We start from the raw sequence: 16,945 nt of genomic DNA on the forward strand, positions 1-16,945 counted from the left end.
TTATGCTGAGTGAAATGTCAAACAGAGGAAGACAAACATCGTATGATCTCAAATTGCATGTAAAATCTGAAAAAAAAAAAACCAAAGTCAAACTCATAGAAACAGAAGACAGATTGGCAGTTGCCAGGGGAAGAAGGTGGAGAGCAGGAGAAATGGGTGAAAAGTGGTTAAAGGATATACACTCCCAGGTATAAACAAGCCCTGGGGTTAGAATGTACAACATAAGGACTCCAGTTAACAATACAAAGGACTTCCCTGGTGGTCCAGTGGTTAAGAATCCACCTTCAATGCAGAGGACATGGTTTCAACCCTGGACAGGGAGCCAGATCCCACATGCTGCAACTAAAGATCCCACATGCCATTAAGACCCAGAGAAGCCAAATAAATAGATAAATAAATTAAAAAAAAATAACACAGTACTGTATATGTGAAAGCTGCTAAAACAGTAGATTTTAAAGTTCTTACCATACGCAAAAAATTGTAACTCTGCAAGGTGATGGATGTGATATGTTAATTAACTGAGTGGTGGTGATCATTTTATAATATATATGGATATAAAGTCACTATACTGAATACTTTAAATGAACACAATGTTATGTCAATCAGATCTTCATAAAGCAGGGGTAAAAAAACACATTATCAAGTAATTTTCACCGCATGCTCACAAAACAAGAGTTACTGAGAATGCTGCTGCACACATACACGCACACACATACTCTGTAAACTGTTGAGATAGATGGCTTCTCTGGTGGCTCAGACGGTAAAGAATCCGCCTGCAATGCAGGAGACCTGGGTTCAATCCCTGGGTTGGGAAGATCCCCTGGAGGAGGACATGGCAACCCACTCCAGTATTCTTGCCTGGAGAATCCCCATGGACAGAGGAGCCTGGTGGGCTGCAGTCCACGTGGTTGAAAAGAGTCGGACATGACTGAGTGACTAAGCATGTATGCATTTGCTGATATATACCTATATACACCATATAACAACAATTCTTTGTTTAAAAATTTATATATCTATATCTAAACAGAAAACAAAGATGGAAGTCCACCAAAATGTTAATAATGACTACCTCTGAGTCATTTTTTTCTGCTTTCCAGTTCTATTTTCTGAATCAAAGTTATAAAATTAAGCTATATCCTTTAAAAATCAAGTTTTCAGAGAACTGCTAATGAAATGGGAAATGTGTATGACAATACCAAGTGAAAATATAGGATGAAAGTATATATCCAATATGGTACCCATTCAGTTCAGTTCAGTTCAGTTCAGTCGCTCAGTCGTGTCCGACTCTCCGCGACCCCATGAATCACAGCACGCCAGGCCTCCCTGTCCATCACCAACTCCCGGAGTTCACCCAAACTCATGTCCATCAAGTCGGTGATGCCATCCAGCCATCTCATTCTCTGTCGTCCCCTTCTCCTCCTGCCCCCAATCCTTCCCAGCATCAGAGTCTTTTCCAGTGAGTCAACTCGTCGCATGAGGTGGCCAAAGTATTGGAGTTTCAGCTTTAGCATCAGTCCTTCCAATGAACACCCAGGATTGATCTCCTTTAGAATGGACTGGTTGGATCTCCTTGCAGTCTAAGGGACTCTCAAGAGTCTTCTCCAGCACCACATTTCAAAAGCATCAATTCTTCGGCGGTCACCTTTCTTCACAGTCCAACTCTCACATCCATACATGACCATTGGAAAAACCATAGCCTTGACTAGACGGACCTTGGTTGGCTTTTTAATATACTATCTAGGTTGGTCATAACTTTCCTTCCAAGGAGTAAGCGTCTTTTAATTTCATGGCTGCAATCAGCATCTGCAGTGATTTTGGAGCCAAAAAAAATAAAGTCTGACACTGTTTCCACTGTTTTCCCATCTATTTCCCATGAAGTGATGGGACCAGATGCCATGATCTTTGTTTTCTGAATGTTGAGCTTCAAGCCAACCTTTTCACTCTCCTCTTTCACTTTCATCAAGAGGCTTTTGAGTTCCTCTTCACTTTCTTCCATAAGGGTGGTGTCATCTGCATATCTGAGGTTATTGATATTTCTCCCAGCAATCTTGATTCCAGCTTGTGCTTCTTCCAGCCTAGTGTTCCTCATGATGTACTCTGCATATAAGTTAAATAAGCAGGGTGACAATATACAACCTTGACATACTCCTTTTCCTATTTGGAACCAGTCTGTTGTTCCATGTCCAGTTCTGACTGTTGCTTCCTGACCTGCATACAGGTTTCTCAAGAGGCAGGTCAGGTGGTCTGGTATTCCCATTTCTTTCAGAATTTTCCACAGTCAAAGGCTTTGGCATAGTCAATGAAGCAGAAATAGATGGTTTTCTGGAACTCTCTTGCTTTTTTGATGATCCAGTGGATGTTGGCAATTTGATCTCTGGTGCCTCTGCCTTTTCTAAAACCTGCTTGAACATCTGGAAGTTCACAGTTCATGTATTGCTGAAGCCTGGCTTGGAGAATTTTGAGCATGACTTTACTAGCGTGTGAGATGAGTGCAATTGTGCGGTAGTTTGAGCATTCTTTGGCATTGCCTTTCTTTGGGATTGGAATGAAGACTGACCTTTTCCAGTCCTGTGGCCACTGCTGAGTTTTCCAAATTTGCTGGCATATTAAGTGCAGCACTTTCACAACATCATCTTTCAAGATTTGAAATAGCTCAACTGGAATTCCATCACCTCCATAGCTTTGTTCATAGTGATGCTTTCTAAGGCCCACTTGACTTCACATTCCAAGATGTCTGGCTCTAGGTCAGTGATCATGTTATCGTGATTATCTTGGTCGTGAAGATCTTTTTTGTACAGTTCTTCTGTGCATGGTACCTATTAGTTCTTAAAAATTATAATACATGCATTATATATAAATCAGTCCAAGAAGATACCAATAACTGAAGTCTCCGTGTAGTGGAATTACAAGTAATTACGTTCTTCATTTCACTTGTGTATTTTTTCCAAACTTTCTACAAATGAGAATGTGCTAGCATTTTAAGTAAGAAAGAAAACCCAGTCAGTTGCTTTTTTTTTTTGGCTGTTCCTTGTGGCATGCAGGATCTTAGTTCCCTGGGCCATGGAACTCAAGCCCCCTGCAGTGGCAGTGTGGAGTCTTAACCACTGGACTGCCAGGGATATTCCAATCAGTTGCATTTTAAGCCATAGTTTCCATGAGGACCACTTCTTCTGGTCCTTGTTGGGAGCCCCTTGCATTTGGGGGTGAGCTGAGGTCAGTCTTCATTCCAATCCCAAAGAAAGGCAATGCCAAAGAATGCTCAAACTACCGGACAATTGCACTCATCTCACACGCTAGTAAAGTCATGCTCAAAATTCTCCAAGCCAGGCTTCAGCAGTATGTAAACCGTGAACTCCCAGATGTTCAAGCAGGTTTTAGAAAAGGCAGAGGCACCAGAGATCAAATTGCCAACATCCGCTGGATCATGGAGAAAGCAAGAGAGTTCCAGAAAAACATCTATTTCTGCTTCATTGACTATGCCAAAGCCTTTGACTGTGTGGATCACAATAAACTGTGGAACATTCTGAAAGAGATGGGAATCCCAGACCACCTAACCTGCCTCTTGAGAAACCTGTATGTAGGTCAGGAAGCAACAGTTAGAACCGGACATGGAACAACAGACTGGTTCCAAATAGGAAAAGGTGTACGTCAAGGCTGTATATTGTCACCTTGCTTATTTAACTTATATGCAGAGTACATCATGAGGAACGCTGGGCTGGAAGAAGCACAAGCTGGAATCAAGATTGCTGGGAGAAATATCAATAACCTCAGATATGCAGATGACACTACCCTTATGGCAGAAAGTGAAGAGGAACTCAAAAGCCTCTTGATGAAAGTGAAAGAGGAGAGTGAAAAGGTTGGCTTGAAGCTCAACATTCAGAAAACAAAGATCATGGCATCTGGTCCCATCACTTCATGGGAAATAGATGGAAAAACAGTGGAAACAGTGTCAGACTTTATTTTTTTGGGCTCCAAAATCACTGCGGATGCTGATTGCAGCCATGAAATTAAAAGATGCTTGCTCCTTGGAAGGAAAGTTATGACCAACCTTGATAGTATATTAAAAAGCAGAGACATTACTTTGCCAACCAAGGTCCGTCTAGTCAAGGCAATGGTTTTTCCCGTGGTCATGTATGGATGTGAGAGTTGGACTGTGAAGAAAGCTGATCGCCGAAGAATCGATGCTTTTGAACTGTGGTGTTGGAGAAGACTCTTGAGAGTCCCTTATACTGCAAGGAGATCCAACCAGTCCATTCTAAAGGAGATCAATCCTGGATGTTCATTGGAGGGACTGATGCTAAAGCTGAAACTCCAATACTTTGGCCACCTCATGCGACGAGTTGACTCACTGGAAAAGACTCTGATGCTGGGAAAGGTTGGGGACGGGAGGAGAAGGGGACGACGGAGAATGAGATGGCTGGATGGCATCACCGACTCTGTGGACATGAGTTTGAATGTACTCCGGGAGTTGGTGATGGACAGGGAGGCCTGGCGTGCTGTGATTCATGGGGTCGCGGAGAGTCGGACACGACTGAGCGACTGAACTGAACTGAACTGAACTGTGAGGTGCCAAGGAAGGGCTATATCGCCTGAGCTCCATCCCCAGCCCAGGATGAGCAGCCACCTCAAGGGCAGCCCATTCACACAGGCCAGGTGAACCGCAGCTATACAGGGAAATGATCACAACAGTGAGCATCTACTGAGATCTTTCCATGCAGCCTACTCTGTGCCAAGCACTGTGCAGGCATCACCTCCCTGAACCCCATGAGGCTGGGCCTCACCCACTGAGGGGCCTTCTAATTCTGGAAAGGTGGCATTAGTGGCTGGATCCCTGGATCAGTAAGATCCACTGCAGGAGGGCATGGCAACCCACTCCAGTATTCTTGCCTGGTGAATCCCCATGGACAGAGAAGCCTTGTGGGCTATAGTCCATGGGGTTGCAGAGAGTCGGACACGACTGGAGCGACTTAGCAGGCACGCATGCTCTTACCAAACACATCAAACTCTGGCAAGGAATCCGCCTGACAGGGGTATCTGTACGATAAGTTTGTTTCTAAGCAATGCCTCAGCTATGCCCAGAACCTCCTTTCTGATCCATTTATGTAAGAATGGTGTTAGATTTTTACTTTGGCCTATGACGACGGCTCCCTGAGGTCGTTTTTTTATAAATAACACGTACTGCCTGTGCTTGTTTTCCTTCTACCTACCTTCCCTTCCGATGGGTAAAAGCCAATTGCTCTCATGACAAAAGGAAGCTCCGACAGGCAGATGTGTTCCGACACCTTTCTGGTCTCCATTGTATCGATACCTTGACTCCGGAGCTGAGAATAGTAAAAATAGTCTTCCAGCTCCTACGTGGAAATAAAGTGGAAACACAACATGCATTTTTGGCTTCAGTCTGAAGCAGCCATTAAGACTTCAAGGGCATTTTCTAGAAAGTACATTTTCAGCTCAGTGGGGAAAAGAGCTTTGGGAAAAAAAAACAAGAAGGTTAACCCCGGGCACATTTGTTTTACAAACTTAACTAGATGTTATGGGGAAGTGTTTATTCTGAGGACAATTACCCTGTAGAATTTTCCTTCCCTGCCACCAGACACCAGACCGTAGAACGGGGTCAGGTCTTTGCCCCCGAGAGAAACCGCTGCCTCCAGGGCACTAGAACAATAAGAGAAACATCGCTATTAGAGAGCACTCAGGCGGGAACGCGATGGCCCACAAGTCCTGCAGGCTGCAGACCTCTGAAGGGTATTACAGTGCGGATACAACTAGGATCTCTGTAAACTTGCTAAGCAAATTCCCTCCAAAATAAAGCTGCAAATGGAAAATTCAGTTTCAAGTGTGGAACCCGGTGGCTTGGGCCCCCGTCTTAAAGATGGTGATACTCTCTTTTGGATGACAGGGCAGGCGCCTGGCAATCTGTCTGCAATCTTTGGGGAAATCCTCTGGAGGGAGAGGAGGGTCCCCATGTGCTGAGCCCATGGACCCCCCTGCCCCCGCCAAGCAGAGCAGCCGTGCTGTAACCTTAGATCTGCGTGTGACCAGACCCAGGGGAATGGGACGTGGCACAGGTGGACGGCCAGCGCTAATTGCTTCCATAAAAATTCAGGAAGCCACAAGGGACCCACGTTGGTCAGATAAAAATAACCCTCTGCTCTCTAACACAGGATCAGATTTTTCCAGAAATAGGCCCTTTAAGTGGTAAGAAAACCTACTTTTTATGTGAGGCTGACTCTGTCTCATACAAATAATATAAAATCATTTTAATAATCCACTGACTGGATTTCTGCTCATCAGACCTCTAGCTTCTTTGGAGGATGATTAAGACACACTTTGTAGAGACTATGGTGGGGAAGTGGTTAAGTATACCGAAACTGGAGTGAAACGGACATGCCTGTGAGCCCTGGCTCTGCCTCCAGAGAGCAGGGTGATCATGGGCAAGTGACTTTACCACTCAGGGCCTCAGTTTCCTATTCTGAAAAGTGGGAATAATTGCAGGGTCTGCCTCAAGAGACAGTTGTGAAAATTAAAGTGAATGCACATAAAGGATTGGACACAAAGCCCTTTGTTTTTCTCCTGTGATGAATCTTTGTTGAGGTGTGGAATTGAATCAGGAAGATAGCATGTGAATCCACAGCCTCACCACCTCACTCCATGGCTGGGGCAGCCCTTGGAGCGAGTTTCCAGACCTGTACAACGGGGTTGTCAACAGTCCCTATGTCGCAGGATAGCTGTGAGGATAAATCAGGCAATGCATGGAAAGCACAGGGCCCAGGGCCTGGCCCAGAGTTATTAGTACCCCTGACCTGGGTCAACATCTCCACCGTTCCTGCAGGAGTCAGCCACGAAACAGTCCTCAGTCAGGACCCCGCAGAAGCCCCGCCCAAGCAGGCTGCTGGTGGTCTGTGGAGCTGGTGTACTCTCCAGATGGGCCTGGGCTCCAGTTGGGTCTGAGGCCCGTCTCCAGCTGGGCCCAGCCTTCACCCAACCCTTGGCTCTGACATTAGTCATCGAGGCAGGAGTCTGGCTAAGAAGGTGCCTGTTCTGAGGCTCCCAGGCCAGACTCAGGCCCCAAACCTGACAGGCACTGTGGGCAGAGAGGCCACGGTTAGCCCCATGGTTCTGAAGCAGGGCCAGTTTAAAGGCCCGATGTGACATGGAAGAGCCTGTCACTACCAGGAAAGCCCCAGGAAACAGGCTCATGGAGCTCTGGATCCTATGGGAACAGCCCTCCGCTGGTCAGAGCTGCAATACGCCCCTGGCTCCCTAGCCACCGTCAGCTGACAGGAGAGCCAGAGAGACTGACTGGGCTTGTTCCACCAGAGCTGGGGGATGAGCCTTCCCTTAGCTCTGGTGTGAAATCTAGGAACCGTCAGAGGCTATGTTTCCACTGAGTGATGAAACCCACCTCTGCAGAGTGACTGCGGGATACAGCAGAGGTGAGCAGAGAGCAAATGCTGAGGGTGGGCAGTCCTGGCTGCCTCCCGCATCACGGTGACTTGAGATCCCAGGACAGGACTGGTCCTAACTTCCCCTTTCTCCCTAAGTTGGGTTCTAACACTTGCCACAAAACAAGAGGTCACTGGGGAACAAGGGGGAGGCGCATTTACTGAGAATGCTGTTCCTACTGTGTGCCCAGGAATATAGTCAGTACTTTGGGGAATGATCCAAAGCCGGAGAAGCTGTGAGATGGCAACCAACATAGAGCAGGTGCTCAGTAAAGGTTCCCTAGGGGAGGGGAAGGGGAGGGGAAGGGGAGGAGAGGGGAGGGGAAGGAGAAGGGGAAGGAAAGGGAGTGGGGATCCCAATGGTAGACATCACTATCCTCAAAACAGCTCTGGGGTCTTCCCCAGCTGTCCGGTGTTTAAGACTTCCGGCTTCCACCACAGGGAGCTTGGGTTCAATCCCTAGTAGGGGAACTAAGATCCTACATGCCTTGAGGTGCAGCCAAATAAATATACTGCCAAGTGCAAAATGCAGGTGCAGATGGGTGCATATAGCATGCAATATGAATATATATATTTATATTTGTATAAAGATATTGTGGAGGGAGAATTCCCTGGCCATCCAGTGATTAGGGCTTGGCTTCCACTGCATCGTTTGATCTCTGATAGGGGAACTAAGATCCTGCATGTCCCATACTGAAAAAAAAAAGAGAGAGAGATATCAAAAACAAACAAATAAAACAGCTCTGAACACAGTGGTAATATTCCCAGTTTAACAGATGGAGAAACTGAGGCTCAAGGAAAGGAAGGGACTTGCCTCAGGTCAGCAAGTAGCAGGGGAGGTGGGATTTGAATCTGGGTCTTTCTGGCACTTGTCTGAGCAAGACAACAGGATGCCAGGTGGGCGTGAAGTTGAGCACAAAAATGGGGGATTTAAAAACATGCCAGACAAGGAGAGAAAAAGGGTGGCCTGCCACCCAAAATAGGGGAAGGGAAAGTACAAGTGGGGGACTCTGGGGGAAAGATGAAGAGAAGGGGTCTCCCAGGGGAAGTCTGAGATGCTGCAATGATAATTCGGGGGCCTAGGAGTTTGCTGATTAAGATGATGTGAACGTGACAGGATTTATCACCTTCATTTTACCCTACAACTCGCCATCAATAGACCCGGTAGGAAATTTCACTTGTTTACTTGTTTCAGGTTTTTACATTTCTTCCCATTAGTGAAGCATTGAACATATTAAAACACCAGAAGCAGTGATGAAGTGCTAATTAGTTTATAATGATCCTTTGTCCCCACAACAGATTAAATTGAAATTCTCACAAGCCTGGATTCTGGCCATGTTCAGGAAAGCTACTGGAAAGCGAGTGTCCTTTTTTTTTTTTTTTTAATCTCTGCCATTTCAGATCTCAAGATGATTGAGAAAAGGACAAAAATGAAAAAAAAAAAAAAAAGGAAGATTCTGTCTTCCCACCAAGATGTCGCTTGACCCCACCTGTCCGGGTAACAGGCTATAGGTGTCAAAGGATTAAACACCTTATGCTGGAGACGTGATGAGAAAATTCTTTTCAAGGGGAGAGTTCACCTTCAGCTTCTAAATCCGCAAAATCTGCCCTCCTGGGTGAGAACAGAGGTGAAGGTCAGAGTTGCAACTGTGATCTGAAACCCCCTCGAGGTTCCAAAGTGGATTTACCTGGCTGGTCTTGCTTCTATTCACGTGAAGGGGAGAAGCTTCGATGCCTGCCACCGAAGAGAGATGGGCACTTGGCAGACGGTGGAGGGTATACTTTTAGTTTATGTTTTATTTAGTTTTGGCTGCGGTGGGTCTTTGTTGCTATTGCGTGGGCTTTCTTTAGTTGCGGCAAGTTGGCTTCTCTTCTTGTGGAGCACTGGCTCTACGGCTTCAGTAGTTGCAGCACACAGGCTCAGCAGTTGTGGCACATGGGGCTTAGTTGCTCTATGGCATATGGAATCTTCCTGGACCAGGGATCAAAACTGTGTCCCCTGCATTGGCGAGTGGATTCTTATCCACTGCGCCACCAGGGAAGCCTAGTGGGTATTCTTTTACTGGGGGTATTCTTATACCCAACAAACAAATTGGGTTTGTTCTTTTAGGAAGGTACCTTTCTCTGGGCTGTTTTTATCCAGCTCCTCATGGGACCCTGCCAGGAAGAGGGGCATGGAGAAGGTGGTCAGGAAAGGAACTAGCTCCTCCCTGTGGCTATTCAATGAATTTGGAGAGATGAGAAGATTACTATAGAGGTAAACCCTCTTTAAAAAAAAAAATTATTTTTTGGCTGCACTGTTCAGCATGTAGAATCTTTGCTCCCTAGCCAGGAATCAAACCTGTGGCCCCTGCGATGGAAGCGTGCAGTCCTAACCACTGGTACACCAGGGAGTCCCTAACCTTCTTTTTTAATAAGAAAGATCCTGCACTCCTAAGCAAATGCCTTTATAAGGAAGAAGAGATGAAAGGAAATCATTCATTGATTTACTGAGTCTTTAGCTCAGCGCTGTGTGCTTTCCATATGTTTGCCTACCTGATGCTTATAAGGATCCTATAAAAATCCCTAATGTTACCCCCTTCCCCACCCCCACCCCCATTTCACGGACAAGGAATCTAAAGATCAGAGATGCTAATCTCTGGGACCTAGGGCAGCCTAGGTCGCACAGCCAGCAGACAGTAGTCTTCGGACTCAAACCCATGTCCCTCTGACCTCAAAGTCTATGTCTCTCCTGTGCCCAATCATGGAACTCTCCAGCCTCACCCTAGGCAGAAATTCACAGCTCAGGGCAGGGTGGCGAAAGAGAAGACTGAAAATACACATTTCAGATAATACTCTTACTATTTCCATAACACACATTTTGGAGATTCGGGCTCAATCTCTCTAGCTGGTGTGGATTTTCAGGCGACACAGTGAGAAGTACTTGGGGGGAAAGGGGTGTGGGTTCATGAGGTAGGATCACACGGCCTCACCTGCAAATACCATGGGTCCCTGGCAGAGAAGAGTAACCTTCTGTCTGCCGGTTAATATGAACAAGTGTCTCAGGGAGCACCCTGAAGGCCATGCCTGAGTATTGGCTGTCTTTATACCTGCAGGCCTAGCACAGTGCCCAGGATGTTGTAGGGTGTTTTTGTTTTTATTTTTTCTAATATTTATTTATTTGTCTGCACCGGCATGTGGGATCTTTTATTTTGTTTACTTGCAGCATTTGGGATCTTCAGTTGCAGCATACGAACTCTTAGCTGTAACATGTGGGATCTAGTTCCCTGACCAGGGATAGAACCCGGGCCCCCTGAATTGGGAGTGTGGAGTCTCAGCCACTGGACCACCAGGGAAGTCCCGTCATAGGGGTTTAATACCTGTCTGCTGTTGCTGAGTGAAAAGAAGGGGTGTACACGTGACACCCTCCTTAGGGGGCCAAAGTTCTCGCCACAGCACGCACCTTAAGTTGATTTCCCACTGCACCACTGACCGATCCTGCCCTCCTGCTGTGAAGGCATAGCAGCCGTCATAGGAAAGGGCCATGCCGGCCACCCCGTTTGGGTGGCATATGAGGGCAGAGGTCTTATGTGGGTTGCCATCAACTGGTAAGATCTGAAGTCCAACCTAGAAAGGAAGAAAAGTGAAGTCACTCAGTCGTGTTCAACTTTTTGTGACCCCATGGACTGTAGCCCACCAGGCTCCTCTGTCCATGGGATTTCCCAGGCAAGAATACTGGAGTGGGTTGCCATTTCCTTCTCCAGGGATCTTCGCAACCCAGGGATCGAACCTGGGTCTCCTGCATTGCAGGCAGACACTTTAACCTCTGAGCCACCAGGAAAGACTAGTAAGGAAGAAGTAACTAGATATTCAGACTAAGATACCCAGGCCCCAGGCCGGACTTGGCACAGTCACTGTCAGCTCCAGATCTGTTTATGCAAAGTAACTGTGGGTCTAGAACTGCCTTCTCAGTGTGTGAGGGCTGCATTTCAAGCATTTCACCTGGCTGGGGCTTCACATACACTGTGCCCTGCAGGGTAGCCCCTTGGAAGAGAGATGTCTGGTTCTACCAGGGACACAGAAAGGAAACTTCCCTCCTACCTTAATGGTCAGATGTCCAGGCTTTTCCAGGACAATTATGGCATTTTATGATCTTATACTTTTCCATATGGATTTATAGATTTTTTTTTTTAATTACTTAATTATTTGGCTGTGCCAGGTCTTAGTTTCAGCATGCAGGATCTTTAGTTGCGGCATGTGAACTCTTAATCACTGCAAGTGGGATCTAGTTTCCTGACCAGGGATCGAACCTAGGGCCCCTGTGTTGGGAGCTCACAGTCTTAGTCACTGGACCACTAGGGAGGTCCCTAGATTAGTCATTAAATGTACAACTAAGTGGAACTAACTTGTCTTCATAAGAAAAGGAAAGGAAAGGAAAAATCCTTTGGTGTACTTTGGAGAGTAGAGAAAACAAGGGCAGTCTCCTAAGAGTCGTCCTCACTCAATTATGGCAATTTGCAGTGTGGAGCAGGATGAGAGTCTCGGGCTTGGGGAAAGCCAGTGTTCTTAAGTCTGGTAACACCTGTGACTATTTCCCACTCCAGACATGCGGTCACCTTAGTGGGGCGGAGAGCAAGCCGCTGGTACCTTGTCTCTGTTAATAAACACCGCGTAGCGCTTCTGCAGTTCCAGAGTGGATTTCACTGGGAGGATTTGTATCTGCTCGATGGGAGATCCGTAAACTGGCCCGAGGAGTGTCTTCCTGCAAAAGAAAGAAAAAAAAACGCTTTCTAAATTCCACAAATCTGAACGCAGGTTTTATGACTTGTTCCCTTTCACGATGCCTCATATGTTTTAAAGATCTTTTTTTTTTTTTTGATGTGGATCATTTTAAAAGTCTTTATTGAATTTGTTACACTATTGCTTCTGCTTTATGTTTTGGTGTTTTGTCAGCGAGACATGTGTGATTTTCACTCCCTGACTAGGGATTGAACCCGCATCCTCTGCAATGGAAGGCAAAGTCTTAACCACTGTACCATCAGGGAAGTCCACCCTATACATTTTAAATTTTGAGTTTCTTGTCGCTTAGCTAAGCCCATTGTAAAGACCTCTCTCTCAACTGCTAATGGTGGCCGCAAATCAGGGGCAACAGCTCCAGATGTTCCAGGGAAATTTCGCTTGTGAAGGATGATTTTCTTGGCTGAGGCTCTGACTTTCCCCTTGACAGCTGAATGAAGGGAACATCATGCCTAGAGAACATGTACACGAACAAGGGATGCAGAAAATGCTGCAAGGACGAGAGAGCATGGACAGGATGTGGGGAAACAGCCCCATCCTCCCAGGGTTGCCCAGGATCTTAGAGGGAGACCCCGTCTGGTGTCCAGACATCTGACAGCAGGTCTGAGAGCAACTCAAGTGTCCCCAAAAAACTCTGTGCATCACACTCTAATGAATTGCACCCCCATCATGGTCAGATTTCTGAATTCAGATTCTTTTACGGTATTTAGGAACCTGATCCGAGGTGAGGCTGCCAGAAGTGACCTCAAGTCTTGGAGCTGGGTTTGCCCTGAAGCTGGCAAAACCTGAGCTGCAGGACTCCTCCCTAATACACACACCTTCCGAAACCTGGGAGGGGCCCTCACCATTTTTAATTTATTCCTAATTATATATCTTTTTAATTTAAAAAATTATATATATTTGTTTATAATTAATATTAACCAATTAATTTATTTGGTTGCATCAGGTCCCAACTCATGGGATCTTTGTTGCAGCGCACAGACTCTCAAATTGTGGTATGCAGACTCAGTAGTTTCAATGAGTATTTAGTCGCTCCCAAGCATGTGGAAGTGAAAGAGGAGAGTGAAAAAGTTGGCTTAAAGCTCAACATTCAGAAAACTAAGATCATGGCATCCGGTCCCATCACTTCATGGCAAATAGGTGGGAAAACAGTGGAAAAAGTGGCTGACTTTATTTTTTGGGGCTCCAAAATCACTGCAGATGGTGACTGCAGCCATGAAATTAAAAGACACTTACTCTTTGGAAGGAAAGTTATGACCAACCTGGACAGCATATTAAAAAGCAGAGACATTCCTTTGCCAACAAAGGTCCGTCCAGTCAAGGCTATGGTTTTTCCAGTGGTCATGTATGGATGTGAGAGTTGGACTATAAAGAAAGCTGAGTGCAGAAGAATTGATGCTTTTGAACTGTGGTGTTGGAGAAGATTCTTGAGAGTCCCTTGGACTGCAAGGAGATCCAACCAGTCCATCCTAAAGGAGATCAGTCCCAGGTGTTCATTGGAAGGACTTATGTTGAAGCTGAAACCCTAATACTTTGGCCACCTGATGCGAAGAGCTGACTCATTTGAAAAGACCCTGATGCTGGGTAAGATTGAGGGCAGGAGGAGAAGGGGACAACAGAGGATGAGATGGTTGGATGGCATTACTGACTCAATGGACATGAGTTTGGGTAAACTCTGGGAGTTGGTGATGGACAGGGAAGCCTGGCGTGCTGCGGTTCATGGGGTCGCAAAGAGTCGGACACAACTGAACGACTGAACTGAACTGAACTGAAGCACGTGGGATCTTAGTTTCCCAAGCAGGGATCTGACCTGTATCCCTGCATTGGAAGGCAGATTCTTAACCACTGGACTACCAGGGAATTCTCTACATCTCTTTTTTAATTAAAAAAAAAAAAAAGAGGCCCCACAAATTCAAATACACTTCATATTCCACAAAACCTGAGTCTGCCCCTGAATAAGGCCAGTAGCTTTTTCATCTTATATTTTAAGCCCCTTGTGGTTTGGATGTGTTTTCTCCATGTATCTCCTGTACCCAGCCCGTATCTGGCGGGGACAGGAGACACTCCTTGCACGACTTTCTCGAGCACCTCTCTGTTCCAGGCACTGTGACAGGGGCTCGGGACACAGAAACGAGTGAGAGGGAGTTACTGCCATTGGGCTCACAGTCTTGCAGGGACAACAGCTGTGGAGGCAAGCACCACAAGGGGAGAAGTGGGGTGACAAGCAAACACCTGGCATGGGGCCTGCGCTGGGGAAGGGGTGATGAGACATCTATCAGAAGACAGCTGAGTTTTCAAAGGCAGAAGATAATAGGGCAGGGACAGAAAAACCGGCAGTGGGAACAGGAGATCAAACATATGGGACGTGGACTATTGCTTGAGACCTGCAGAAACGGTAAAGGGGAAAGGAGTTGGGGGAGGAGGGTGAAGGAAGGTAAAACCAAGATGGTGAGCATGGGCCAACTATGAAGGCAGACTTGACTGTGACCGCTGGGCTGCAGGACGCAGGAGGGGTCAGGCTGGGTGATCCACGATCAGGCTTATATACAGAGAATTAGGTGCAGTGTTAAAAATACTAAAATAACCAGATGATAGACAATGCATCAGCTAATATTACGTCATCTTTATCTAATCATTTGAGAAGAAATGTTTAAAGACCTTCCTCAAATATCATTGAACAGGACTTCCCTGGTGGTCCAGTAGTAAGGACTCCATGCTCCTGATGCAGGGGGCCCGGTTCAATCCCTGGTCAGGAAATTAGGATCCTGCATGCCAAATGGTGTGGCCAAACAAAATAAAATAATTATTCAACAGGTAGATGTAGGGAAGAGGATGGCTAAGAGCACAGACTCTGATGAGAATCCCACGTCTGACCCTTAAAAATTAGGGGCAAGTTGTAGAGAAACTAGAACCTTCATATATTGCTGGCAGGAATGTAAAGTGGTGCAGCTACTGTGGAAAACAGTCGCACAGTTCCTCAAATGGTTCATTACAGTTACCATATGATTCAGCAATTCCACTGCTAAGTCTGTATCCAAGAGAAATGAAACAGATGTCTACACAGAAACCTGTATACAAATGTTTGTAAGAGCCGAAGAGTAGGGACAACCCAATTGACAACTTATGGATGGATAGATAAAATGTGGTGTGTCTATACAATGGAATATTACTTTGCCGTTAGAAGGAATAAAGAACTGACAGAGGCTACAACATGGTTGAACTTTGAAAACATGATGCTAAGAAGTCAGACACCAAAAGTCACATATCATATGATTCTATTTACATGAAATAGCCAGAACAGAAAAATCCATAGAGACAGAAAGTAGACTAGTAGCTGCCAGGGATGGATAGTTGTGGTGGTGGAGGGGCGCGGTCGGAGGGAAAGAAAGGGAATGGGGTATGACTGCCAGTGGGTTTGGGATATCTCCTTAGCGGGTAATGACAATGTTCTTGAATGGAATAGTGATGATGGTTACACAACCTTGTGAATATAGTAAAAAGCCATTGAAAATGGTAGATGTCACAGTGTATGAATTCCAGCTTAAATTATAAATAAGCAAGAGGAAAAAAGTTAAGCTCTTCAGCCCCTCTGGGCCTCAGGTTCCTCACTGGTAAAAAAGGGATCCATGACAGTATTTACTCCATAAGACTATAGTCAGCATTAAATAAGTTAATATATATATAAAGCACTCAGTACAGTTCAGGAGATAGTCGGATACTCAGCACATAGTAGGAGCTATGTAACTGCTACATAGTACTGCTGAATTTCTAACAATTTCATAAAATTAATGTCTTTTTTTTTCTGATTGAAAACATTTTACATATTCATTGTGAAAATTTTCAAATATTTAGACAGAAAGTAGAAAAATCTACCCGTAACTCTCTACATGGCTATACCCTTTATCCCAAGATAATTATGGGTAATAATTTGCTGTATACAACTTTATATATATTCTAGCCCACCTAATTACAATTTTAGATGAAAATATATGTTATATAAATATAATTTTATATGAAAATATATTCATGCTTCTTTGGCAATTTACTTTATCTCATTTATGTCTTAGAGATATTTCCATGTTACTATGCAGAGAGCTATCTTCTCTTTTTTCTTTTTTTTTTTCCTTTTTCTAAAAGCAGCATCATGTTTCAGTGTACTGACAAGCCATCATTTAACTAATCCCCTATTAATGGACATTTGGAGTGTTTCCATTTTTAAAAATATTTCCAAACAAGACATCCTTTTACTTATGTCTTGGCATCCTGTGCGAGTACTTCTATGGGCTACATTCCTAGAAGTCAGAAGACAGGCTGTAATTTAATAGAGGGTAACAAATTGCTCTCCCAAAAGGTTGTCCCCATTTACACTACACCCCCCCAACCCGGGCACTAGCAGCCCATTACAGCGTCTTACGACTTTGCCAACACTTGACGCTATCGATCATTTTTATCTTTGCTAATCTGATTTGTGAAAAATGATGTCTTCTTTTCATTTGCATCTTTGATGTACCGGTAAGCATCTGCTCATAGGTTTATTGGCCTTTTTCTCCGAACTGCCTCTTCGTGTTCTTTCAAATATTTTTAAATGCATTTTAAAATTCTTTTGGATTTATCATCAAAAGGCAATTCCTTCCCAATTAAGTTGTGGTTACGAGGCTTTATTATTCCTACAGCTTAAAAGATGCTTTATGCCAGGGGTTTTACTTTGGAATGATGAGAATGTT

At 45.1% G+C, this 16,945-nt stretch overlaps 1 protein-coding gene and 1 long non-coding RNA gene across 3 annotated transcripts in view; one reads left to right on the forward strand and one right to left on the reverse strand.

Moving 5' to 3' along the window:
• LOC148774876 (uncharacterized) overlaps window positions 1-16,945 on the forward strand; it is a 42,062-nt gene that overhangs the window by 21,630 nt on the left and 3,487 nt on the right. The window lies entirely within an intron of this gene.
• The window catches only part of CFAP251 (cilia and flagella associated protein 251), a 77,301-nt gene that overhangs the window by 16,758 nt on the left and 43,598 nt on the right, over window positions 1-16,945 (reverse strand). For both annotated transcript variants that reach the window (XR_016035339.1, XM_055404820.2), the window contains exons 16-19: window positions 12,072-12,186; window positions 10,888-11,051; window positions 5,565-5,655; window positions 5,208-5,351 (exon numbers count right to left, since the gene is read on the reverse strand). Coding sequence is in view for 1 of the 2 variants with exons in the window: in XM_055404820.2 (XP_055260795.2) it covers window positions 5,208-5,351; window positions 5,565-5,655; window positions 10,888-11,051; window positions 12,072-12,186 (514 nt within the window). In the remaining variant the exon portion in view is untranslated. The remainder of the gene's footprint in view (window positions 1-5,207; window positions 5,352-5,564; window positions 5,656-10,887; window positions 11,052-12,071; window positions 12,187-16,945) is intronic.

The sequence above is a fragment of the Moschus berezovskii genome, chromosome 19 (genome assembly GCF_049115385.1).
Source record: "Moschus berezovskii isolate FMDL1 chromosome 19, NW_MosBer_1.0, whole genome shotgun sequence".
Lineage (NCBI taxonomy): Eukaryota > Metazoa > Chordata > Mammalia > Artiodactyla > Moschidae > Moschus > Moschus berezovskii.